Source organism: Vanacampus margaritifer, chromosome 10, assembly GCF_051991255.1.
Source record: "Vanacampus margaritifer isolate UIUO_Vmar chromosome 10, RoL_Vmar_1.0, whole genome shotgun sequence".
In the NCBI taxonomy this organism is placed as follows: domain Eukaryota; kingdom Metazoa; phylum Chordata; class Actinopteri; order Syngnathiformes; family Syngnathidae; genus Vanacampus; species Vanacampus margaritifer.
In genome coordinates, this window is record NC_135441.1 from 13299737 (window position 1) to 13325761 (window position 26025).

At 39.6% G+C, this 26025-nt stretch overlaps 1 protein-coding gene across 7 annotated transcripts in view; it reads right to left on the reverse strand.

Annotated features, from left to right (window-relative positions):
- LOC144058866 (teneurin-3) overlaps nucleotides 1–26025 on the reverse strand; it is a 222257-nt gene that overhangs the window by 104522 nt on the left and 91710 nt on the right. For all 7 annotated transcript variants that reach the window (XM_077577467.1, XM_077577468.1, XM_077577466.1 and 4 more), the window contains 2 exons: nucleotides 21226–21457; nucleotides 3906–4144 (listed from right to left, as the gene is read on the reverse strand). In XM_077577467.1, the coding sequence (XP_077433593.1) occupies nucleotides 3906–4144; nucleotides 21226–21457 (471 nt within the window). The remainder of the gene's footprint in view (nucleotides 1–3905; nucleotides 4145–21225; nucleotides 21458–26025) is intronic.

Here is a 26025-nt window from a genome sequence, read left to right on the forward strand (position 1 = left end):
TACTTACAGTAGAAATTTAAACAATGTCATGCAGATTATATTGCAATTGGAAGTGAAGTAAGTAAGTAAGTGGAAATGGAGTTGAAAATAACAGGAAAAAAATTAAAGGGCTGTTATTGAGAAAGGATCGACACAGACTGGGCAGAACAAATAAGGCACATTCAGTATTTAGCAAAACTACAGTGTTTCGATATCACAATGTATACAACAATTTTTGTGCAACTTATCAAATTGCTATCTCTCAGTCAGAGGACAACTGCATTACATATATCGCAATACATATTGCTATGTATTGATAACACAAGTCTTAGATACTGCAACATATTGGTATCTCAGAGAACAGTATTGATCCCACCAGCATTAGATATCAGTATCGCAAGGGTACAGAGCATAGTGATGGAAAATTAAGTTTCATGAAGCACTTGCAACGTTTTTTGACTCCTCTAGATGGTGCTCTTGGTTTAAAGATAAATGCTAGTGCAATAGGAATTCATGATATTTCCATTGCATCTTTCAACCAAGAGTGCCATCTAGAGGAGTCAAAAAAATATCACCAGTGCTTCATGAAGCTTCATTTGTCCGTCACCAGGTACAGGAACAATAAACTAGCATAAGGTAGCAATATGTATTGAGTCGTCGACATCCCAACTTGTCTTGTTGGAATGTCCATCATTAGATATCAGTATCACAATGCATTATATTGTTAACTCTCAAGGCACAGTATCACCACAGAAAAAATTGATGGCTTTGTCACAACGTTGCCTATCTTTATCTCTCTACGGAAATGATCACATATCAGCAATCAGACACGGATACACCAGCATTAGTTAGGCTACAGTATTCACCAGCATTATACAAAGTAGTAATATTGTGACATATCATAGCATTAGATATCAATATTGGATGGGTTGCAATATCAATACCAATTACGATTACAACCATATCACTACGTAGCATTATCCCCGGGATAGATGCTCAATACGACCAGCTTTTGATTATCTGTATCACAAAGGTACATTATCAATACACGAACATTACACTATGACATCATGACATATGATTTTTGGAGTGCAGTCTTGATACCACCAATATTAAATATTGTGTCACCAATTGTCAGGGTACATATTTATACAGCAGCATTAGATATGAATATTGCAACATAAGCTATCATCTTGTTTTCTTTGAGTGTACAGTATCAATATCGAAAAAACAGCATTACAGAAAGTTAAAGTGAATTTTTATAGCGTATAGAACAATTGGCAATAGGTTCTTATTGCTGTAAGCAGTGATTCTGCCCGTGCCGGCTTAGTGTGTGTGTGGGTGAGTGAGACAATAAAGATCATAATGCTAATGGTATTTTTTATTTTTTTTTTTTAATAGTGCGCATGTTGCGATCGTGGGAGGAAGAACATGCAGACTGTGCATAGGCGGCCTCAGTCTTTTAATGGTAATTAAATGGCAGATAGGCTGCATTTATATAGAGCAGGGGTGTGCAAACTTGTTTTGCTCAAGGGGACACATTTGATTTTTAAAATGGACAGATGGGCCAGGTCATTCCAAGAATAGGGGGGAAAAAAGTTATTGTGCATGTAATGATGTAATGGAATGTAACTGCATATAAAATTTAATTTTAGTAATGAAATAATTATCCACTCTCATGTTTTGAGTTTATATATTATTTGTTTAATTATCATTTACCTAACATCACATAGTTATCTTTATTTGACTATTTTTGGATTTCTTGTAAAATTATTTTTAAACTGTCTATTCAAATAATGAGCTGTTTTTAATGTAATGTAATTTAAAGGTGCATTGTGCCGTTTAAAAAGGTAATATTAAAGCTTTTACTCTGACTGCACCTATCAGCTTTTATCTTCCCTTTATAGTAGAGTATGCGGACCTGCACAGTCCACAGTCTCTTTGGGGAGGGGAGGGGCGGAGTTTTTCGTACCTCATTTTAAGTCATGTCTTCGTTTGTCAACTGTGGCTGTCGCTTTAAGATCGTGCACGTACTCGCACGCGCACAATGAACGAGCCTGACATAGATGCTGCAGTTACGCTTTGGGCCAGATGTGGAAGTCAAGAGTAAAAAAGTGACACACTGCACGAAGATCCTTAAATGTTTATTCTAATAATAAAATTGTGCATGATCATTTTAATTGTATTATTTAAAATTAATTTATCATAACTAAAGAACCACTTATTTGATGCAATACAGCAATTAAAAACAATGAATTTTAATTAAAAAGAATAATGCATGCATTAATTTGATTTAAATAGTTACAGTTAATTTAATGATAATTCAATATTAATTTGATAAAAGCAAACAATAATATACTTATGTACGTATGGATGGATGTTTTACTTTATGTAAAACTGAAATTGAATAAAAATGCACACAAATTTATTTTATTTTATTATTTGTTAAAAAATATATAATGAATTCAAATTGTTTAATTAAACATGTATTTTACTAATATGTCTGGCTTTGATTTAATAGTAAATGCCATGTGTTACAAATGAATTTTCTTTGTTGCTGAGTGATTACAATCGCCATACACGTGCACTTTCTGCTTTATGTTTCAAGTGGAATTAAATGTAACACAATCAACACTGTTACTCTCCCTACTAGTATGCAGAACTGACCATGAGTGGGCTTCTTCCCCTCACTTACTTACTGCTTAACATGTTTGTTGTGACTTGTAAATATTTGCACAGTTTTTTTTGTTTGGGCATCAAACAGCAAATAAAGTTAAAAAACTCAATTCAAAAATTCAAACAATAACAAATTAAAAGTATCAGTTTTGTACTACAATTGTCGCATTAATAGGACTAACAGTAACTAATTAAATAGCTGTATTAAAATTGGATTACATGGAATGCAAAAGTAGTTCATAATCTGAAAACCTACTTTAGGGACATTTATGTTCTTAATGTGGCTAAATGCATTTGAGAGCATTATGTTATAATTAAGTCCAACTATGAGCCAATTCTTTTTAAGAATTAAATACTGCCTCATACAAAACAGAGACTGCAAAGACTAAATATGCATAATGAAATAAAATAATCAAAGAATAACACAAAAAAAGACTATTTAGTTTGTGAAGTGCTGTTCTGTTTATGATTACGCCTATTTTATACATCTTTGAAGAGGAGCTAATTGACTTCCGAAAAGGCAACGTCACCATTTCCCTGATTATGTGTAGCTCCTCCATGGAGCCTCCTCGATTCGATGCACATTTAAGACAACCGAGGAAGCGAGCAAGGAGGGTGGCACATAGTAGACATGAGATGCTGCCAATTTTAAGAAATAGGGACATTAGCGATGTACGATACTACTACACACCGAAACCACAACACTAGCCTGACATACACCTTCCTTATAGGAGATACTTCATGTGTGTGTGGAGATACTTTAAGGACATGGATGACAACATTTTATGGCGAGTGCAAATTATACTCTGCAAAATGGATGATTAACCCTTCAGGCGACGAGCATCAATTTTGCTGTGCTTTTCTCCACATGCAGTTCGGTGAGTCGCGTTTCGTGATGGCATGGAATAGTTGATAATTAAGTGTTAATATTCTATTAGTGTTTTGAATTTTACTGTGCAATGTACTCAAAACAGCTTAGTGTTATGACCCCCAAACTGTGATGAGTGAACTAATTTGCAGTTGCCTGTGGATTTTGCAGATGAGATTGTGTTGTAGGTAAACGTGTCAATTCCGTTGTAGTTTCTGCATTGGGTTTCACCCATTTGTTCTGGAACAAATGCTAGCTTGCTGTTCAGTTACATTAGCAGTCGTGGCTGCGTGACCAGCGTGATGAAATGGACTGCTTAAATACCAATAGTAATTGAACCCGGACATTAATTGGTCCATTCATAGCGTATGTTGGCACTGACCTATGCAGTAGCAGAGGATGATTGACAGCAGCACGGCCACGGCAACCGCGATCAGAGCGGTGCACTTCCAGGAGCAGTGCTTGGGCGACTTCTTAAACTTGAAGGCGCCGCGGGACAGGCTGCCGCGGGGCAGCGGACGCGCCGGCGTGGAGTACACAGTGCCTGTCGCCATGGTGTAGCCGGGGGCCGCCGCGCCGAAGAAGGGCGTGCTTCCCGTTCCCGTTTTAAACAGGAAATGCCTGTCGAATAAGGAGAGTGATATACATGTATTAATATTGGTATTTCCATTTTTGTTAGCCTAGCAGCCTAGTTGTAATCATGTTTGAGCATTTTCAGGAAACGAGAAAATGATTTAGTAACACATTCATATTGTTTATTGATTTGAAAAAGAAAAAAAAAAAACAGTAAGTTAAAAATGACTTCATAGGCCAAAGATAGATTAATTTCTCAGGGTACAGTATAGATATGCAAACATTAACGACTTCACAAGGCAAGGCAGCTTTATTAATACACAATGTAACTCAATGTGCTTCACACACTTAAAAATAAAAAATATATAATACAAAAAAATACATTTAAAAACATTAACAAACAAGAGTAAAGTAAAGAAAAAGTAGCTTACTAAAAAGTTACAAAAAATAAAACCATTATAATATATATATTGTGTTTGGGGTGGGGGCGGGGGGTGCAACTTGTAACCTGGATTTAAAAACATTTATACTTGGAGCAGACATCACTTCTGTTGGCAGTTTATCACATTTGTGTGCAGCAATACAGCTAAATTCTGCTTCGCCATGTTTGCTTTGAACATGGGCTCCACTAATTGTCCTCAGTCTGCAGAACTCAGAGCCCTCATGGGTTTATATTGTATTGTGGGTTTATGTATTCAGGACCTAAACCATCAAGTGATTTATAGACCAGTAGTATAACTTTAAAGTTTATTCTCCAGCTGACTGTGAGTCATAGTAAAGCTTTTAAAACGGGATAGATTTGATATCAATATTGTGGCTTTTGATATCATTATCTTAAAAGGCAACATATCGATGCAACGCATGTGACAGATCGACACATTGTACAATAATTTTTCAGCATTAACACAAATTGCATATGATCGTTATAAATATCAATATTGCAAGAGTATAGAATTGATCCACCAGGATTAGATATCAACATTGTGATCATTACCTTGTGGTGTACAGCATTGAGACTACCATCATTATATCAATACAAATGACATTGGGTGATATAATGCACACATATCGTTCTCTCTCGGGGACCTCATTGATACACGAGCATCAAATATCAATATTGTGTATTTCTTATGTTTTAAGGTCGAGTGTCTTAGATATAAATGTAGATCATACACCATCCATCCATCCATCCATTTTCTTGGCCGCTTTTCCTCACTAGGGTCGCGGGGGTGCTGGAGCCTATCCCAGCTGGCTTCGGGCAGTAGGCGGGGTACACCCTGAACTGGTTGCCAGCCAATCGCAGGGCACACAGAGACGAACAACCACACTCACATTCACACCTAGGGACAATTTGGAGAGTTCAATTAACCTGCCATGCATGTTTTTGGAATGTGGGAGGAAACCGGAGTACCCGGTGAAAACCCACGCAAGCACGGGGAGAACATGCAAACTCCACCCAGGAAGGCCGAAGCCCGGACTCGATCTCACGTCCTCTGCACTGGGAGGCGGACGTGCTAACCAGTCAGCCACCGTGCTGCCCTAGATCATACACTTGCATTAAAAATAAATATCACAATGGATCATCATTCTCATGGAACAATATCGACACACCACAATTAGAGATCAATATTATGACATATCACTATTTATCTGCGTAAAATATTGATACAGCAGCATTAGATACACATCAATATAATCAATGCTGCCGGCATATCTTTTAGGGTATCAATACCACCAGTATTAGATATCCATATTGTGACATTTGCTGGGTAAAGTATCCATATGACATACTGTATCGGATCATTCACTCTGTATACACAATCAATGCAATGAAAAGCTTTAAAAATGGTTGCAGAATCGTATCCAAGGCTCAACCAAGTTCGTCACAGCTACTGATGCGCGCTTTAAAAGTTATCAAATAGTGATACTTTTTTTTATTGTGCTTTTTAAAACTGCAGTGGATCCATAACAGCGTGAGACGGACACATTTAATATTCATGAATAATGAATGCGGCTGCCCACAAGCTGCAGCGTGTTTAAATATCGCCATAAATATCGATAGTTCCTAAAAAAAATATTGTCTGGACCTTAATAGCAGCTATAATCCACGGGGCTGGGTGGCATAAAAAATAAAATAAAATAAAAAATCAACAATACATCATAAATACAATGGACTCCCGGCTTACTCGCTTGACCTTTTACGACCAGGCCTGTGCTAATAGCCCATTATACCTGCGCTAATTAAGAGGATTTAATCAAAGGCATTACGCAGCCGCCGTCCTATTAACTTTTAAACCCCAAGTGAAAAGCTCTTAAGTAAATGAATTAAGCCTTCTTGCCACTCATGCCACCGCTTGTAGATTAACACCCCCAATGGCCACAGGGCTCGAAAACTGGACCCGCTGACCCTATGGTCAACTCTCTACGGTAAGGTAAATTAAGGAAGAAAATCTACCAGCCAAAACATCAATTCCCTCACTCTGTGATATACTGAATGCTTTTAAGATTCTTGAGCCACCTGTTTCTTTTCCCAAGCTTTTGTGCCATCCTCAGTTGCTCACACTGAGTGAACAAAGTGTGGCACCAGTGTCCTACACAAGAAGCCCCCAAGAAGCACAGAGTGACGAGATGTGAAACATCCTTCACTTATCTCTTCACTTAGAGAGAGAGAAAGAGAGAGACTTGAAAAAATAAATTTAAAAACATTAACAAACAAGAGTCAGAGAGAGAGAGAGAGAGAGAGAGAGACACTTAAAAAATTCATTTAAAAACATGAGAGAGAGAGAGAGAGAGAGAGAGAGAGAGAGAGAGAGAGAGAGAGAGAGAGAGAGAGAGAGAGAGAGAGAGAGAGAGAGAGAGAGAGAGAGAGAGAGAGAGAGAGAGAGAGAGAGAGAGAGAGAGAGAGAGAGAGAGAGAGAGAGAGAGAGAGAGAGAGAGAGAGAGAGACTTAAAAAAATATATTTAAAAACATTAACAAACAAGAGTCAGAGAGAAAGAGAGAGGGAGAGACACTTAAAAAGTTCATTTAAAAACATTAACGAGAGAGAGAGAGAGAGAGAGAGAGAATAAGAGCAGCAATTCATTTAAGAGAGAGAGAGAGAGAGACTTAAAAAATTCATTTAAAAACATTAACGAGAGAGAGAGAGACGCTTAAAAAAATACATTTAAAAACATTAACAAACAAGAGTCAGAGAGAGAGAGAGAGAGACACTTAAAAAATTAATTTAAAAACATTAACGAGAGAGAGAGAGAGAGAGAGAGAATAAGAGCAGCAATTCATTTAAGAGAGAGAGAGAGAGACTTAAAAAATTCATTTAAAAACATTAACGAGAGAGAGAGAGACGCTTAAAAAAATACATTTAAAAACATTAACAAACAAGAGTCAGAGAGAGAGAGAGAGAGACACTTAAAAAATTAATTTAAAAACATTAACAAGAGAGAGAGAGAGAGAGAGAGAGAGAGAGAGAGAGAGACACTTAAAAAATTAATTTAAAAACATTAACGAGAGAGAGAGAGAGAGAGAGAGAGAATAAGAGCAGCAATTCATTTAAGAGAGAGAGAGAGAGACTTAAAAAATTCATTTAAAAACATTAACGAGAGAGAGAGAGACGCTTAAAAAAATACATTTAAAAACATTAACAAACAAGAGTCAGAGAGAAAGAGAGAGGGAGAGACACTTAAAAAGTTCATTTAAAAACATTAACGAGAGAGAGAGAGAGAGAGAGAGACTTAAAAAAATCATTTAAAAACATTAATAAGAGAGAGAGAGAGAGAGAGAGAATAAGAGCAGCAATTCATTTAAGAGAGAGAGAGAGAGAGAGAGAGACTTAAAAAATTCATTTAAAAACATTAACGAGAGAGAGAGAGAGAGACGCTTAAAAAAATACATTTAAAAACATTAACAAACGAGTCAGAGAGAGAGAGAGAGAGACACTTAAAAAATTCATTTAAAAACATTAACGAGAGAGAGAGAGAGAGAGAGAGAGAGAGAGAGAGAGCAGCAATTAATTTAAAAACATGAGAGAGAGAGAGAGTGAGAGAGAGAGAGAGAGAGAGAGAGAGAATAAGAGCAGCAAGTGCTACACAAAAAAAAAATAGCCCGAAAAAGAAACCTCCATCTTGTCTGACAAATTTTCAGGCTTTTGTGCAACTTCGAGGTGCACTTGGTGCCTTGCAGGCTTTTGCACCACCAGTTGCACTCTGCATCTTATTTAGGCTTTTATGAAACCTCCAGTTCCACTCTACTTTCTTTTCATGCTTCTAGACCTTCTCCAACTGCATTCTGTGTGTCATTTTTAGGCTTTTGTTCCCACGCCTCTCACATTGTGCCATTTTCTCAGGCTTTTTGCGCCACTTCTACTTGTTATGGCATGCAGGGTAAAAGCAGCAGTGTGCTAGACAAAAATACTGAAAAAGTGGTACATTCAGTAACTGAATCTCATGTAGCTATAATAGCTGTATAGTGGCAAAGTGTCGCACAACATTGGTGACATAAGCAATTAGCAAATTAGCAGTGAGTCATGATGATGACTTCTGTCAACTCTTCTTCATCATCATGCCTCAGAATCGAGTAGAACAACCTGAAGGTGAAAAATTACACCATGGAGCACACCATGTGGATTTTTTCACCACCTACCATTACCATCTCACTTAAATTGCCTATTTGAAATAAGGACTTAATGTATTACAAAACAAAATTTGCTGATGTGCACCTCATACGTCAACAGAGTTAATTTTCTATTGATTCACCAACTGTAGCTATGCAAATTCTCTCCACTGATGCTGAATGCAACAGGGAAAAAAAATGCAAAAAACAAAGATTCAAAATATGATCAGCGCTGCTATTTTAAAGGGGTTAAAGACACCCAAAAACGCTTTTTTGATTGTAAAAAAAAAGGAAAAAAGTCTGCCCTCCTTTCTTGCTCTACTTTCTGGTTAAACGACTTTTTTTCTTTATGTCGACTTATAGCAGCCTGAAGGCGTTATTGGTTGTCATAGCAACTGATATTTCATACACACGCCAACAAAGTCATACATTTGCTCATCAATTATTTGCACGGCATCTGTAAAGTCTCTAAGATTTCTGGTTTAAATCCGACAAAAATCTGCACTCTAGGAGCATTAGCGTAGCCAATTAGTGGTATCATCTAAAATCCACACCACGAGTCATGACTCTCAAACACACAAAATGGTTGCTTTAACAACACTTTATAGTCTTTTTTTCTGGAAAGTAGACATGCCGTGAACCCTCCAAGCATCTCCTGCACGTGCTACATATTGTGATCAATGCTGGAGCACAGAGAACAAATGTCACACTTTGGACCCGTCTGGCGGTCCTTGGCGGCCCCCCGATTGACGCAAGCTGTCGACACGCAGATGGAGGGGGGATTCCGTTTAAAGGTTAGCGCGTGTCACTCCCGGAATGACAATGTTCCAGGTAAGTAGGAGGGAGGTGTTGTTCCCTAGAAAAGGGCTCTGATGTGGTGCATTTGCGTTCATTTGTTCACTGAGTAAAGTTGTAGACTACAACGTTAGCTTCTGGTTCTGACCTCTATTTTGCTTGCCAACATATGCTTCTCAACTGTAATCAAAAGGTAGCTTGAAGAAAAAAGCGTCACTCAATACAAATGAAAATTGTAACTCTAGCGTTTGTTAACTGCTAGTTAGTTAGCTGCCATCGGTTTGTGACTTGTGATCAAAGGGTAACGAGAAGAAGGAAGGACCAGTGAGTATAGGCTTCTAACGCTAATCTCGATCTAGCTGTTGCGATATGTTAATTACATATTTAAAATGGAGGTAGCTTAAATAAAAAAAAGGGTAATGGATTTAGCGTGTCAATTAATTTTGTTCCCATGATCGGCAATCCGTCAATATTTCAAGCCAAACCGTCAATCCATTATTCGTTGATTGCTCAGCAAAATGAAAGTCCGCCAATGTTTCCGTTGTTCGCGGTTGGGCATAAGTCAATGTTCCGGCAATCATCAATCCGCCAAAAAAATGGCCGTCTGTCATTGACGGATTGACGGATCTTTCGTCAATAATGACAGAATGCCCGCCTCTGTAATTTAGATGTAACAGCGTTAACCTCTGGAGCTAACTGCTAGCCAGTTAAATAGCCAATTTGCTAGTCACTCAACACTTGTCAACTGTTATCAAAGCAGTAGTTAGATAACTGAAGAAAGAACTGAGTGCTGTTATAGACTGCTTGCTACAGTTTCTGGTGCTAACCACTATCTAGCCGCTATGTGTTTGCCATTTGTGATCCAAAGCTCACGACTGAGGAAATATAGATTGTGATGTTTGCATGTGGCACTAACTGACTGCTAGCCATGCAAAGGCATGCATGTCACCTGTGATTAATTCACTGCCATGGACGTTTATATTCATCAACTGTGATCGCTTACTGCCGCTGACACAAATATTCGGGAAATACGCTTTCTGTGAAATTCAGGTTAGTAAACCACTATAATGACTAACAGATCCCTGAAGATGGCTGTGTTACGTCATTTTTGATATCAGATCAGTACAGCTTTTCGGTGTGAACTTCTACTTGATACGCAAGGGATAGAAATGGCCACACGTTCGAATTCTGAGAGCTAGTCACAAGAATATTGTATTCTCTTTGTCATTTGCCCATTTATGATTTTGTGCTACAAACTCAACATCACTCAGGGCACGTTGTCCACACTGTTCTGCTTAGCATGTTTCGTCTACAAAAAGCTTGTTTTTTCCCCTACTTTCTGGTCAGAAACCTGTGTTTTTGGTGAAACCATCCCATATTCTACTGTCGATTACAAAAGAACAGAAAAAGCTAGAACACACACTTTTGCTCAGGTGAAAGAAGAGTTCACTCTTTCTTTTGGTAGATTTGGTGCTGATGAACACATAGAACACAATATTCTGTGGGTTGAGTGAGATTGGTGAATATAATGGCCAGCAACATTGGGAACTCTGCTTTGAAAACAGCTGGTAGGGAATGAGTTAAAAGTTGGAAAGTAAAAAGGAGGTGAGCCTGATGGAGCTTGAGAGGTGCTGTGAAGAGGAATAAGTGAAACTGCCCAAAGATAGGCATGCAAAGCTTGTGGCATCTTATTCAGAGAGGCTTGAAAATGCAATTTGCTGCCAAAGGTGCATCAACAAAGTATTGGCCAAAGGCTGTGTTGTCATCATGGGGTGTTGTGTGCAGAGTTTGGAGAAAAATAATGAAGAAATCTGTTTTGGAAAAATGATGCAATATAACAAAATATGTACAAAGTGAAGCGTTGTGAATTCTGTACTGTACATGGTGAAAGACAAAAAAAATGACAAAAATATAGCGCACTGCTAACTTAGTTTAATGCGAATGTCCAAACAAATTCATTTTTTTCTGAATACTTTTTATGTTGGTTTTCGTTTTCTTTTAAAGAGCCCACAGTGAAAACGAAACACTGTCGGACACAACGAACAAACACCGCTGCCGCGTAATTGATTAGCGCCAGCTTGACGCAACACGGCGCATCGCTATGCTAATCCGGCCGGCGGCAAAGGCAAAGGGACAGCCGCGAAAGACGATGAATGGTCTCAAGCGTACGGGACTGGGACCTGCACGCTTGTCCGTCCCATTGGGACGACCGCGGCGGCAGAAACGGCCAGCGGCGCTCTGCGGCCGCCACGGCTTGTCATCGACGCGACATTTGAAACCAGTCACAAAAGACGGAACAAGCGAGTGGGTGGATTTGTCCACGGCTAAGCTGCACAAGAAGAACACTCGAAACAAAGCCAATTGAAGTCGTCCTAACGGGTAATCCCTCTCTTGGACGCTAGCTGTTAGCTAGCAATAGCATTACGAGGCTGGAGCTGAATAATCAAACTGCTTTGGTTTGTAAAACACACAAAGAAAACTACCATTGTAGAATAGTGTCACAGTGTCTTTAGTTCCCAAAAAAGAAAGCAAACGATCAATTTTCCACTTATTGACAAAGAACATTTTTAAGCGATTAAGATCATGAAATGTTTGATTTTGTATTTAATGGTATTCATATTGCACTTGTCTGTATAGTTCATTTTCTAAAAACTATTGACGTTAAGCGTACCTAAAAAGAAAATATTTAAAGTGTTACATATTATCAAATGTTGCAGATTTCAATTAATTTGTATTTCAGTTGCATTTGTCTTTGCCGTTCATTTCTGATAAAGAACACAAATGGTGCCCTTTCCTAAAAATAAAAGTTCATATTTTAGAATGATTTCACTCACAATATTTTTTGCTTGTCTGCATCGTTCACAGTCAACTTAAAAGCAGAGCGTGTCTCGAGGTTCGTCACCACCGACGACCTCCCACAAGGCAGCGAAGCCTCTTCCGACACGCTCTCGATCAATTCCACACTGGCGACATTGTCGACGCCTCTCTTTCCTTGCACGCATGAACGCTTCGACGGAACAATTGTGAACAACCTTCAGATGTTATTCAAGCCAACAAAAGAGAAGCTTGTGATGCACTAGATGTGGTGTGCATATGCTATACTGGATGCTTACAATGGAGACTTACAGAAAGAAAGTTACACTGAGAACCAGTACGAGGTCCTTAAGCTTTAGAAAGGTAAAGGCAAAAAGGCAATTTGAATCAAGAGTATATATATTTTTTTGCTTTTTCTTTAGGTTTAAAAAATGTGAAATGCAAAAATCCTAACCATTGTTTGAAACCCTAATTGAAGCTTGAAATCCAAAATGTAAACCCTAATCCTGGTATCAAGCACTTACCCTGTCTGAAAAGTCAGACTTTAACTTGAAACCCTCATTTGAAACCCTAACTGCCTTGAAACACTAACACAGGCTTGAAATGCTCATTTTAAACCCTAATGCTATCTTAAAACCTTCTATCCATCCATTGTCTTAACTGCTTAGTCTTCGCAAGGTTCCCAGCTGGCTTCAGGCAGTAGGCGGGGTACACCCTGAACTGGTTGGCAGCCAATCGCAGGGCACACAGAGACAAACAACCATCCACACTCACAATCACACCTATGGACAATTTGGAGTGTTCGATCAACCTGCCATGCATGTCTTTGGAATGTGGGAGGAAACCGGAGTACCCGGAGGAAACCCACACAAGCACGGAGAGAACATGCAAACTCCACCCAGCAAGGCCAAAGCCCGGACTCAATCTCACGTCCTCTGCACTGGGAGGCGGACGTGCTAACCAGTCAGCCACCGTGCCGCCTATCTTAAAACCTTATTTTTAAAACCTACCCTGGAATGAAAGCATTATTTGAACCCCTAACTGTGGTTTGAAACCCTACTTTAAAACCTTAAAGCAGGCTCTTGACTTTATTTTTAAAACTTAAAACTCTTAAAACGCAACCTTATTTTCTGTTTCATAGCCTAACCCAGATTTGAAACCATACTTTAATACCTTAAACCAGGTTTGAAATCCTATCCTTTGTTAGAAATTGCAAGATAGGCTTGAAACTATCGATGGGCATTAAACCTCATGATTCATCATCATTTGATTAGCTATCAATTGAAATGTTCTGATATTGTTTCAGTAAGAAGTGGGAATTAATTTTGAAATATTTAGCTCTGCCATGTTAACACGTGACATGTTACTTTGTCTATTAGCTGACTTCAGCAACCCAAACTGCTGTCTTCAACTCTGTGTACATCTTCAGGATAGTGACTTCTGACTTGTGTTTTCATTGATTGTGCATCATTGTTTGAACATTTCTACCATTTTCTTAAACTGCTGGTTTTCCACAACACTGTACGACTCCTTGCAAATAATAATAATAATAATAATAATAATAATGACATAATGGATTTACATATAAAGCACCATTCATGCATGGGACACAAGGCCACTTAAAGTGGCCAGACAAGACAAAGGACACTTAATATAAAAATCTTTGTGAAACAGGTGAGTTTGGAGTTTTTGTTTGAAAATGGCCAGTGATATGCATGGCCAGAGACTCTGTTATCTTGCGTGTGCAAACAGAGCTTGGCGGCAGTTTACCCACCCTTACTTGAAACCCAAAATTAAAACCCCAATGCTCATTTGAAACTTTATTTTGAAAATCTTATCTTAAAACCCTTTTTTGAAACCATTACCCACCAAAAAATATTTTTAAAAGATCCATTGATTAACAAAAGTGATTACCAAAAACATCTTAAGTTACCCCGAATATAATATACAATACCACATATCTTCTAATAAGCTAATTAAAAAAACATGTGAAGTCCTACTCAATTTTGGTGATTGGCTTTGAAATGGTCATCTCGAGGTAAAATGTGTTTCCTTGTACATGCTTTGCATCAAATAATAAAAAGACAGCTTTTCCCTGACCTTTATGTGTGAAAAGTTGTTTTGTCTGTTTCCGCCACTCTTAAAGACAACATGGATTTGTAGCACGACAGCAGGCCAATAGAAAGACTTTGCTGATATCGTCAGTTCAAAGTGATCAAGCAAGACAACTGTGCTGAGTTTGGCCAAAGGCTGCAGGTGAGGCCATCACCTTTTATTTAGCAGCACGCAGAGTGCGAGCGAGGACAGATAACAAGTACAGATAAAGTGGATTGGCCCGCTGGTGGAATGAGGAAGGATAGGCTGAGAGAAGAAGTACAACAATGTGCATGCTTGTAAAGTCAGGAGCATCTTGTGAATCTTTCGGGGAGTGTGTGATTGCTTCCAGTTTCCATTAAAGAGATTTAAAGCGAGATAAAGACTGAGTCAACTAAGTCTAGACCAGCAGGAGACAACGTAGACCAGTGCTTGTCAGATAGGATGCAACCCCCACCGCTCACCAACAAGGCATAACAAAAAAGTTGATAAAATTAATTCATAAAAATACTTGGTGTCCTGGTCTAGGGGTGCAAATACTTTAACCCATGCCACTGGTTTCAAACCAGGATTAAGTTTGAAACTTGGGGTTCAAGACAGGGTTATATGATTTGATATCATGTTTTCAAGCCAATTTGTGGTTTCTAGTTTGGATTTCAAAGTAGGGTTTCAAACATATGTTAAAATTTCAAATTTGGGTTCTTATATTAGGCCTTCAAACCTGGATTAACATTTCAAATAAGAGGGGTTTAGTGTTTCATACTTGGGTTTCAAGTCAGTTTTATGGTTTCAAATGATGGTATGAAACCATGTTCTTTTCAAAATAGGGTTGAGTTTTAATTGAGGTTTTGGGTTTGAAGTCTGGCTTAACATCGTACAATAACTTCAACATCATCATGACACAATATGTGCGCATTTGCAATCTTATCCCAGTAGCCACACATTTCCATCAAGTGAGCCCACATCGATTTGCTGCCGGCGGGATAGGGACGACCCCGGTGGGGTCGAAAAGGAAAATCTCCCGCACCACAAGCTCAAGTTGCAAAAAGCACTTAGCAGCATTGTGCCAATTAGTGCTAATGAATTAAGCGTTGGTTTAAATGTGCTAATTGGACACAATAGCAAGCAGCTCAATATTGTTAGGCCAATCAATTAGAAGGTGAAATCTGACAGTGATCACACTGCGTTTGGACTCTTGAGTGCAAGGGAAGTGCCCTTCATAGTGGTCCCTAACCAAGGAATGAAACATTACTTTGGATTCCTTACCCTTGTTTCAAAGCCTATAATAAGACCCTGACTCAGTGCTTTGAAATTCAAACCCAGGCTTGAAATGTTGACACCTATGAGTCCCTAACTATCTACTGAAACCCTAATTTGAAGCGCTATCCCTGGATTAAAACCCTATTTTGAGGCATTAACTCTTGTTCGAAAACTTAACTCTGGTTCAAAATCCCACTTTTAAACCCCTGCCTAAATTTCAAACCCTAACCCTCCTGTTAAACTGCACTTTAAAAAAATATCCCTATTTGAAACTATAGCAGTGATTTTAACACCATAATTTAAGGTTGAATTCCAAATTTTAAAATAAATTTGAAACTCTCCATGAGTGCATGGAATCCAACCTATTTTGTTTGTACTCTTTTCTACTAAAATCCCACAAGAGCACATCCAGTACAGCGCAGTGCACAGTTAACGAAGACATGTGGGAACAACTGACGCACCGTTCGGAAAACAATTGGAAATGGAGGAAAATAAAAAAGTAAACAATGATGTTTTAGCGACGCTCGTAAAAAAAATCTAAGAGAAGCCGGCGCAGTGAATAAAATGATGCTTCACCGCAGGATTTGAAGAATTAAAGTGCCTGCTTTACGGCCCACACTCTATCACGCTGTTATTGTGTCACAAATGTATCGCAAACGGTGTCGCTGGACTGATAAATGTTGCGCACTTTTACTGCCTTACAGTGAGGCCTCCATTTTGACTTGGAATGGTCGGATCAGTTCCTCCCGCAGTCTAATTGATATTTTATAAGAAATCCTACTTAATTATCCTGCGATAAGGCTCTTACAAGTCAATGGTGTCAGATTAGAGAGCATGTTGATAGTGAACTCTGCCAGGGTGCCATGCTAAAAAAAATTAACATAAAGCCTTTTGGACCCTTCAAATTTTGGTCACTACATCTTCCAGCTCCTTCCCTCAGGTAGACACTATTAAACTATGTAGCACTAAAACCAGCATTAAAATGCCTTCTTGCCTCTTGCTTAAATAATTGACTCAGTGGCACTTTGTAAATATCTGCAGATTTTGCACATACCTGTGTGACAGTATTACTGTATTGATTATTTTATCTTAAGTACCCTTACATTACATAAAGACTCTCTGTCATAGTTGTCATTTTTACTGCAATATAAGTGCTGTTCATAAAACCCAGACAAATTTCTTGAGTTTTTGCTCACTTGTACTTGACCAATAAAGATGATTCCGAGTCTTACACTTGAAACTCTGACTAAACCAGGGGTAGCCAAGTTCAGTCCTCGAGAGCAACTATGCAGCCTGTTTTCCATATTTCTCTCCACTAACACACCTGATTCATGACCAGGATCGTTAGATTCAGCTTCGCTGAAGGAAGGAGACATGGAAAACCGGCTGGATAATGTCTTTCAAGGACCAAACTTGGCCACCCCTTGACTAAACCTTAACCCAAGGGTCATTAAAACCCCATAAAACCCCTCATTTGAAGTCCTAAAACTAGTTTGAAAGCATAAAACAGCCCTAAAACTGCTTTAAAACCATATTCCACAACTAAAATCTTAATTTTGAAACTCTAGTCATGGTTTGAAGCTCTAATTTGAAACCATAACACAGACTTGCAACACAAATATCGTTTTGAAACCCTAACTTTGAAATTCTAACCCTGGATTAAACCTTAATTTGAAACTGTAACGCATGCTTAAAACCTGAACGTAGGCTTGAAAAAATTCTTTGAGACCTCAAACTGTAGTCCTCATTTGAAACTCTAAGCCTGCCTGGAAGAAAAAAATACATAGAAAACCAAACCCTGGTTAAAAAAAAATAAATCTAATCCAGGCTTGAAACATGACATTGAAATCCTAACCCAGTCTTGAAATCCCAATTTGAAACCCTATTTCAGGCTTGAAATACAGATTTATAACCCTAACCTTGGCTTTAAATTTAAAACTAATTACCTTAACACCTTGACACAGGTGTAGAATTACTTTTTTCATTTGTTTCATGATTTGAAACCTTAAATATGGTTTGATACTTTGAAATTATACACCCTAACCCAGGCCTCAAACTAATTTTAAAGTCTAAACTGTGTCTTGAAACCCAAATTTTAAATCCTATCATTTATTTGAACTCTAAATCTGTTTCCTAACCACGATTTGAAACCCTAATTCAGGCACAGAACCCTAATTTGAAACCTTAAAATCGATTGCAATTCCCTCCTTTGATAAATGTAGCAACCCCAGGAGTGTTGCTTGGTTTTAGCCACCTTACCGTGAGGCCTCCATTATGGTTCCCAGCCTGATCAAGGGCAACACCGCTGGTGTTAATAATTTTCACCAAATCCTCCTAAATTCTCCTGAGAACAAGCTCTTCCATGTCAGTGGGCTGGTGTGAATCACACTGAGTCAGGCGCAAGACGAAAGAGCTTGTTAAAAGCCAACTCTGCCAGTGTGTCACCCAGGTGTGAACATGACATGACGCAATCAACAAACAGATCACATGTTGAAACCTAACCATGGCTTCAAACTCCAATTTGAAATAGAACCCTAATTTGAAACACTGACCCATGTTTGAAACCCCAACTCGGACTTGAATGATTATCCCAGTCTTAAAATCTTAATTTGAAATCCTTAACCTCAATTTGAAATCATAATTTCAAATTCTCATCTAAATTTGTAACTCATATATATATTTTTTAATAGTTAGGCTCGAAACTCTAAAGGCCTAGATACACCAATCCAACGTCGGCAAAATGTGACCGACGCCAACCCCCAGTGGCGTCGGCCCAGACGTCGGCACGTCGCGTAGAAAAATGACGTAAATACACACCGCTCCAACACCGACTATTACGTACCTTCAGTGCATGCGCGAGAAGTAATTCCCCTCCGTACCATCGGTGGCGGTAGTCATTATTCCTAAAGGTAACCAGCAACCTCTTTATGGGGGCGGGATGTAAAAATGTAAACAACTCATACTGGTGTTGACAGCGGCGCTGAACTGCTACACATAAATTTTAGCAGTAAACGCGGCAGCCAGCTGGTGAAGCGAAAACGGGCGCTGGAACAATTCTCGTTCCCGAATTCGTGGATCTACTCCGTTGTGGCGCATCCTGGACCCTGTCGACTCCTGGTTGCTACAGACTGTCGGATCACCCGAAAAGCTTCGGCCGTGCTGCCCTCCGCGTTTTGGATGCGGTGCCGACCTCCGGCTTCTGAAGGAGCTTCCTCGAGACCGCCGGACGAAAGGGCCATGCACACCTGCTGCTCCCAGAAGGATCGCGCGGTCATTGACAAACATAACATTTATTTCGAGGGAGTTTTTCCTTTCCAACAACTTGGATTTCCTCCGCCTGAAGGAGACCTGAACTGTCGCCGGTGCGTCCACCGCTATGATTGAATTACTACCGCCTGGCTGTGCTTACTTGGACGCTTCGAGGACGTCGGACCGAGGTGGAGGAACGGCGACTATTTAAAATAAATTAAAAAATTTCATCGATTACAGCTTCGAAGCCACCTTCTTTGAAATCGGCCAAACTGTCACTGTGCTGTGCTGTGTCATTTACCGACCTCCAAAATACAATAAGAACATTTTAAACGACTTTGCAAATCTTCTTGCCAAAATCATGCTGAAATATGATAATATCCTCTTCATGGGGGACTTTAATATTCACGTGTGCTGTCCTGAAAAACCATAAAGTTGAGTTGAGTACTGTTTATCCGCGATGTCACTTGCTCTCCTTGCCCCGTGTGCTGATTTGCTAGCTAAAAGCTAATCACAGTGATCAAATGCCCCCGACGCCGATTCAACATGTCAAATTGGCTGGAAACGCAGAAAAAACATGTTTGAAACCATAATTTCAAACCATATCCCTTGTTTGAAACCCCATCTAATTTGAAACCCTAACCCTGTCTTGAAACCATAATTTGAAACATTACCAATGGATTAGAATGCTATGTCTGTTTCAAAACCTCAATTCACAACCCTGACTCATATTTTATGAATCTTCTGAATTTTATGAATACAGACGCTCCCCTACTTACGAACATTCGAGTTACGAACAACGGTACAGACGCTCCCCTACTTACGAACAACCGAGTTACGAACAACGGTACATACGAACATTTCTGTGCGTACAGTATGTCGAAAAATGTTCGGAAAGAAATGCTGTAAGTTAGCTTTTGTATTGCGCGTAGTGCTTCTTTCCGCCGCTAATACCGACGATTGGCGCTGTGAGAGCTCATTGGAGGCTGAGCAACGTGGCGAGGAGGAGGAGGAAGAAACGACGGTCCCCATGAAGCAGGAAATAACTTTTGAAGCCGATTCCAGCGACGACGAAGAATCTCTCATGATATAAAATCCTCCTCTTCCTCCTCCTCCATCATCTCCTTAAGCATCGAGTACATCTTCCAAAAGTAAGTTAAACTTCATTTTATTTAACTTATTACGTACATGTACATACTGTGTGTGTGTGTCTCGCTCTCTCTCTCTAACATACGTAGTACAGTACAGTACTGTACGTATTCTCTCCATTTTATTAAGTTTTTTTCAGTACAAACCAATGCAGGTTACTTGTACAAGCCCTAAACATACTTATATAAACCTTCAATATACTTATATAGGCTTTAAACATAAATTATAATACAAAATATAGCACTGAAGCAACTTACGAACAAATTCACCTTACGAACGATCGTCCGGAACGTAACTCGTTCGTAAGGTGGGGAGCGTCTGTAATCTATTGATACCCTATCATTGGCTGCAAACCATAATTTGAAACCCAAATGCAGGTTTAAAACAGTTCCTTAGTTGAAACTCTGACCTTTAAACTCTAATTTGAAAACCAAATTTGTTTTAAAATCCTTAAAATAAAATAATATGCCTTATTTAGATTTTTAACCTGGGTTTTAAACCTTAATTTGGGATACTTACCCTGGTTTGGAACCCTGACCCACTCTTGAAATCCCTACTTTGAAAATCTAATGAATTATTGCAACCCTAATTTTATACCTGAAAAACCATTTCACACTGCTTTTAGTTTTCTTGGTGTTCGCCGCAGGGCAGGACGCATGGACTACTGTGCTCCGGTGCAAGCTTGCCCCTAGAAAACGATTGCTTAGTGGCTTCTCGGGAAATGGCATGGATGCTTGGCTAGTCTATTGTTGTTAGCATTCAGAAATCACTCTGCCAACCCCTCTGGAGTCTCTTGTCACTGCGACGCTGCGCCCAGTGCAAGGTGAAAAGGCCTTAACTTGGAACCAAATTGGAAACTGCAATGCTTTTCAACCATGTTTTGAAACCCTAACTTGAAGCCCTATCCCAGGCTTGAAAGCCTAATTTGAAACTCTACTTTAAAACCCTGAACCTGGCTATGCAAATGAGGCCGTTTAGTCCAAAGTCCTGCTGAGTGTAATTGTGAAGCTAACAGATTAATTAATAGGACAGCACTGCTGCTCTTTCACAGATTATCACTACAGGACATGTTATCCTAACCCACGGCGGGATATTAGCGTAACCACGGCAACTGAGCGAGCGCGGCAGCAATGGATGCTGGGAAGCACGGCGCTCCACTTACCGGCTCTCCAGGGCCACATTGCTGCCCAGCACCCAGCTGTCCTGCAGCTGGACGCATTCCGCCGTGCTCTGCAAATCGGCCGCCAGGCCGGCAGCGGGCGGCGGGCTAGCGGCCCTCTGATTGGCCAGCGAGCCGCGGCTCAGGGACGTGATGGAGGGATGCTGCTTGTGGGGCGGCGGCGGGGGTGCCGGCGGCAAGGGGGGTGGACCCTGAGGACTGGACAGATGGTCGCCTGGAGAGAGAAGAGAGAGAGGAGATAGACGACAAATATTAGACTTCAATCGAAGCATTCGTTTTCTATTCAGTCAAGCGACTAATTGACTAATTGTTTTGAAACCTTAATTCGCATCCTTGACTGATGTTCAAAACCCAACTGCACACTTAAAACCCTAATTTGAAACGCTATTATTAGCTTGAAACCCAAAATTGAATCGTAGCGCTTGGAACCTTACTTAAGACTCTAACCTTGGCTTGAATACATAATTTGAAACTCAAAGGGGAAGTCTTGTCAAAAACTTTATTTATAATGTGTTTTATGTGCCGCCGCTACTCTAAACACGATTCTGATTAATATTGTGTCTGTCGAATATGAATTAAGCAGCAAATCTTATCTGTTCTTATATATTATCTGTTGGCCATTTTGCTACTTTGCTGTCAAGTGAAAATGACATCACAGTGCTTGTGAACGTCACATGAGCAAACCCAGAAAGCAGGTTTGCCGTTACCCGAGCCCTTTGGCTCTGTGATGTAATTTTCAGCTTGTTAAACCCCTAACCAAGGTTTGAAACACTAACCCTGGCTTGAAACCGTATTTTGTTATCCTATCTCTTAGCTGAAACCCTATTTTGAAACTCCAATTTTGGTTTAAAAGCCTTAATTTTTCTTTGAAACCCTAAGTCTGTCTTGGAACCATGGTTCAAACCCTAACCTTTGAAACTGTATATCCAGGCTTGGAAATATTAAGCATAGCTTTAAGTTTAAACCCTTATTTTTAAAACACTAATCCATTCTTTAAAAGACCCAAGGTTGAAACAAATAGCCTCCTCTGAAAAACTAATCCAGTCTTGAAAACCTCATTCCGAACCGAGCCTCTGTTAGAAACCTGAACTCAGGTTTGAAACCCTACTTTAAAACCCCAATTCTGATTTTATAATAATAAATAATGCATGTTAAAAAAACAAAATTTGAGGCTCTTACACTTGTAAGAAACCATAACCCAGACCCATCTATCCATCCATTTTCTACCGCTTATCCGGGGTCAGGTCGCAAGGACTGGAGCTTTAGCAGGAAAGTCCAGACTTCCCTCTCCCCAGCCACTTCGTCTAGCTCCTCTGGCGGGATCCCAAGGCGTTCCCAGGCCAGCCGAGAGGCATAGTCTCTCCAATGTGTCCTGGGTCGTCCCCGGGGCCTCCTGCTGGTGGGACATGCCCAGAACACTTCTCCAGGGAGGCGACCGGGAGGCATCCGAACCAGATGCCCGAGCCACCTCAACTGGCTCCCAACATGGAGGAGCAGCGGCTCTACTCTGAGTCCATCCCGGATGACCGAGCTTCGCACCCTATCTCTAAGGGAGAGCCCAGACGCCCTACGGCGAACATCATTTCGGCTGCTTGTATCCGGGATCTAATCCAGGCATGAAACTCTAATTCAAAACCCTAACACTGGATTGAAACAAAAATTCAAAACTCTGACCCTTGTTTGAAATTTGATTTGAGGGAGCCATTAACTGTTTCTGGATGATGTGGTGCCCATTTGAAGGACTACAAGTGTGGAATTGTGAATTAAAAAATACTGAAGCTAGTTTAGATACTTCAGTGTATAGGTGTCAAACTCCGGTCCTGGAGAACCGTAGTCCTGCAGGTTTTGGATGTTTCCCTTCTCCAACACAGCTGATATATGATCACTTGATCAGCTCATTAGCAAGCTCTACATAAGGCTGATAATGATCCTGCTGATTGGATTCAGCTTGTGTTGGAAGAGGGAAACCTGCAGGACTGCGGCACTCCAGGACCGGATTTTGACACCTATAGTATAGTGCATGTTTTTAAACCTGAGGTTTAAATCCCCAACCCACTCACTCACCACACAGCCCCGTGCGTACTACACTATCAAATTGGCACAGAGTGCAAGCAGATGGGCAAAATTTGGTGCAAACATCCACATCCGTCCAGAACCCAACTAAAGTAAATACAACCAAGATTGAGACATTAAACTGAGTTGAGATGCAAGCACGGGTGAAAAAAAAAAAAAGATTCAGAGCAAGGCATCACTGACAGTCGGCTTTTCTCAAACAGAAGGTCAGTTAGCGAGGCATCTGCTCCTTTTACGGCCGCTTAACGCCATGCTTCACGTTTGATTACTGCCCGAGAAGACTCTCAGATAACTAATGACCAGAACATGCATTAGCTCTCACTCGGCAAGAACAGGTTTTCCAATTTCACACAAAGCTGTGGAATTGGCCCCCCGGAATGGCGCGCGGTGATTATCTATCTATCTAGGCCCATTTAAAGAGGTAAAAAAAAGCCGCACAGTGCTGACAAATCTGATTTGCTCCAATGAGCCACAAATGGGAAAAGGGTCGCCTTTCATATGGTGAATAATCTGTGTATCAATGTTTCTTTCCATCAATATCAATTAAAAATCACTAAATTTAAAAGGTTTTTTTTAAATCAAAGAGGAACAAAATAAATAATTTCAAATATTTTAATTTGAGGCTTTATTTTATTGTATTTATTTTTTGTACAATCAAATTTCAGCCTCTGTGTTGCCACGGCAATCTATTCTGCGCAGGGCATTCACGATCAGTTGTGCTGGCTGATGTAACTTCAACTATATTCGCAATGGGATTGCTTCTTTAATAAATCATTTCAAATTTGGCTCACAGGCACAAAAAAAAAACCTGCCTGTTTAGTGACAGCAAAACTGTTGGATTTCAAGCTTTATAAATTAATAGAAAGAAGATGAATTTTCATTCATAGGCTGTCATTTCAAAGTATGGTTTCAAACCAGGATTGGCATTTAAAAGCCTTGAAACAATCCGTTTTTGGTCAGATTAAAAAACAAGATGAGTCACTTTTCAATTGCGATTGCCGATTGAAAATGGAAAGAACAAATAATACATGCATTATAAATACGTGATGATAGTGTTTAACCTTTCGTGTTCCCAACTATCCATTAAGAGCTTTCCGGGGGTGCGTAAAGATTCGTTGAGACAGGGCTCCAGTTAAATGATGTTGTTGTGAAGTGCCTTTAATGGCCGTGCCATTTTTTGGCCTTGCAAAAGCGTCTTTCTGTGCATACAAGACGCCCGTTCAATACGAGAAAACTTCATACTCAAAAGTTCACATTTCTGCCACTTCAAGGTAAAAAAATTTTTTTTTTTAAATAGAGGTTTAAAGAGTTCAATAGATTTACACTGTGTTGCACATCATAAATCAAAAGCTCGGACGCAAATGATTATCATTTTTCTCAGGACGGTAAAACTGGTTTTGCCAGAGTTAGGGTTTCAAGTGTAGGGTTTAAACATTAGTGGTTAAAAAAGGGTTTGAATTTCAAATAAGGGTTTCTCGTGCTGCTTGGTGTTTGAATCAAAGGTTAGGGTTTTAAGGTAGGGTAATGAATGAATGAGTGAATTAATGAATGCCTTTATTGTCATTGTACAACTGGTATACAACGAAATTTGGAGCGCTGCTGTTAGGGTTTTAAGGGTAATGGTTACAAAATAGGATTTCAAGCCAGGGTTAGGGTTTCAAAGCGGTGTTTCAGATGAGGATAGAGGTTTCAAAAAAGGTATGAAAATATAGTTTCAAATCAGGGTTAGGGTTTCAAATGAGGAGATTCAAGCCAGAACTACAATTTCAAAGCAGGGCTTTAAACCAGGTTTAGGCCTTCAGACAAGATGTAGGCTTTTAAATTAGGGTTTAAAGCCAATGTTAGGGTTTTCAAAGTCCCAGAGTTGAGGTTACGACTTATGCGTTAAGGTAAGGTTTAGATATTAGAGTTTCAAACTAGGGTTAGGGTTACAGGTTGTCAGAGTTTGGATTTCAAAGTAGGGTTATGGATACAAAATAGAGCTTCAAGTATGGGTTTTAGTTGAGGGTTAGGGTCTGAAGTGTTTTAAACAAGTGTTAGGGTTTCAAACTACAGTAGGATCCGTTAGGGGTTCTATTCTGGGATTTTGATTAGTTTCAAATCATGTTATGGTCTCAAGTTAGGGTTCTAAATTAGGGTTTCAAGTGGATTTAAAGTATGGTTTCAACAGCCTGAGCCTGACATGTATTCCAACATCTTCAGGTCATAAACCTTCAGTAGCAAACTTTTTCTTTCAAATTGCATAACGTAACAATTAGGGTAGAGATGACATCTATTCACCTCCAAGTCATAAAGCTTCAGCAGCAAACCTACTCTTAAGATGATGATGCATAAAATTAAGCTAGGAGGTCCCAAAATGGTCCTCTCTGATTGGTGACAGGAATCGAAAAACAATGCACAATGATTTGTAATTATGAAACTACAGTTGTATCTCCAGGTTCAAATAAGATTTCAAATTCAGACCACAGGCCATGGTTAGGGTTTTAAACTAAAGTAGGGTTTACAGTCTTTATATCTGTATATGATCAAGGAATAGTTGTCGATGGTTGATGCCTTATTTAAAGCCCAAAGCTGAAATGACGAAGCAGAGAAGAAGTATGCTTGTTCCTACCGGTGGTAAACACACAAGGCAATGATAATGAACACAAGATGCCCCACTCATCTTCCCGGGCCAGACGGAGAGTCCTATTAGAAAAGTGCTAAGCAGGC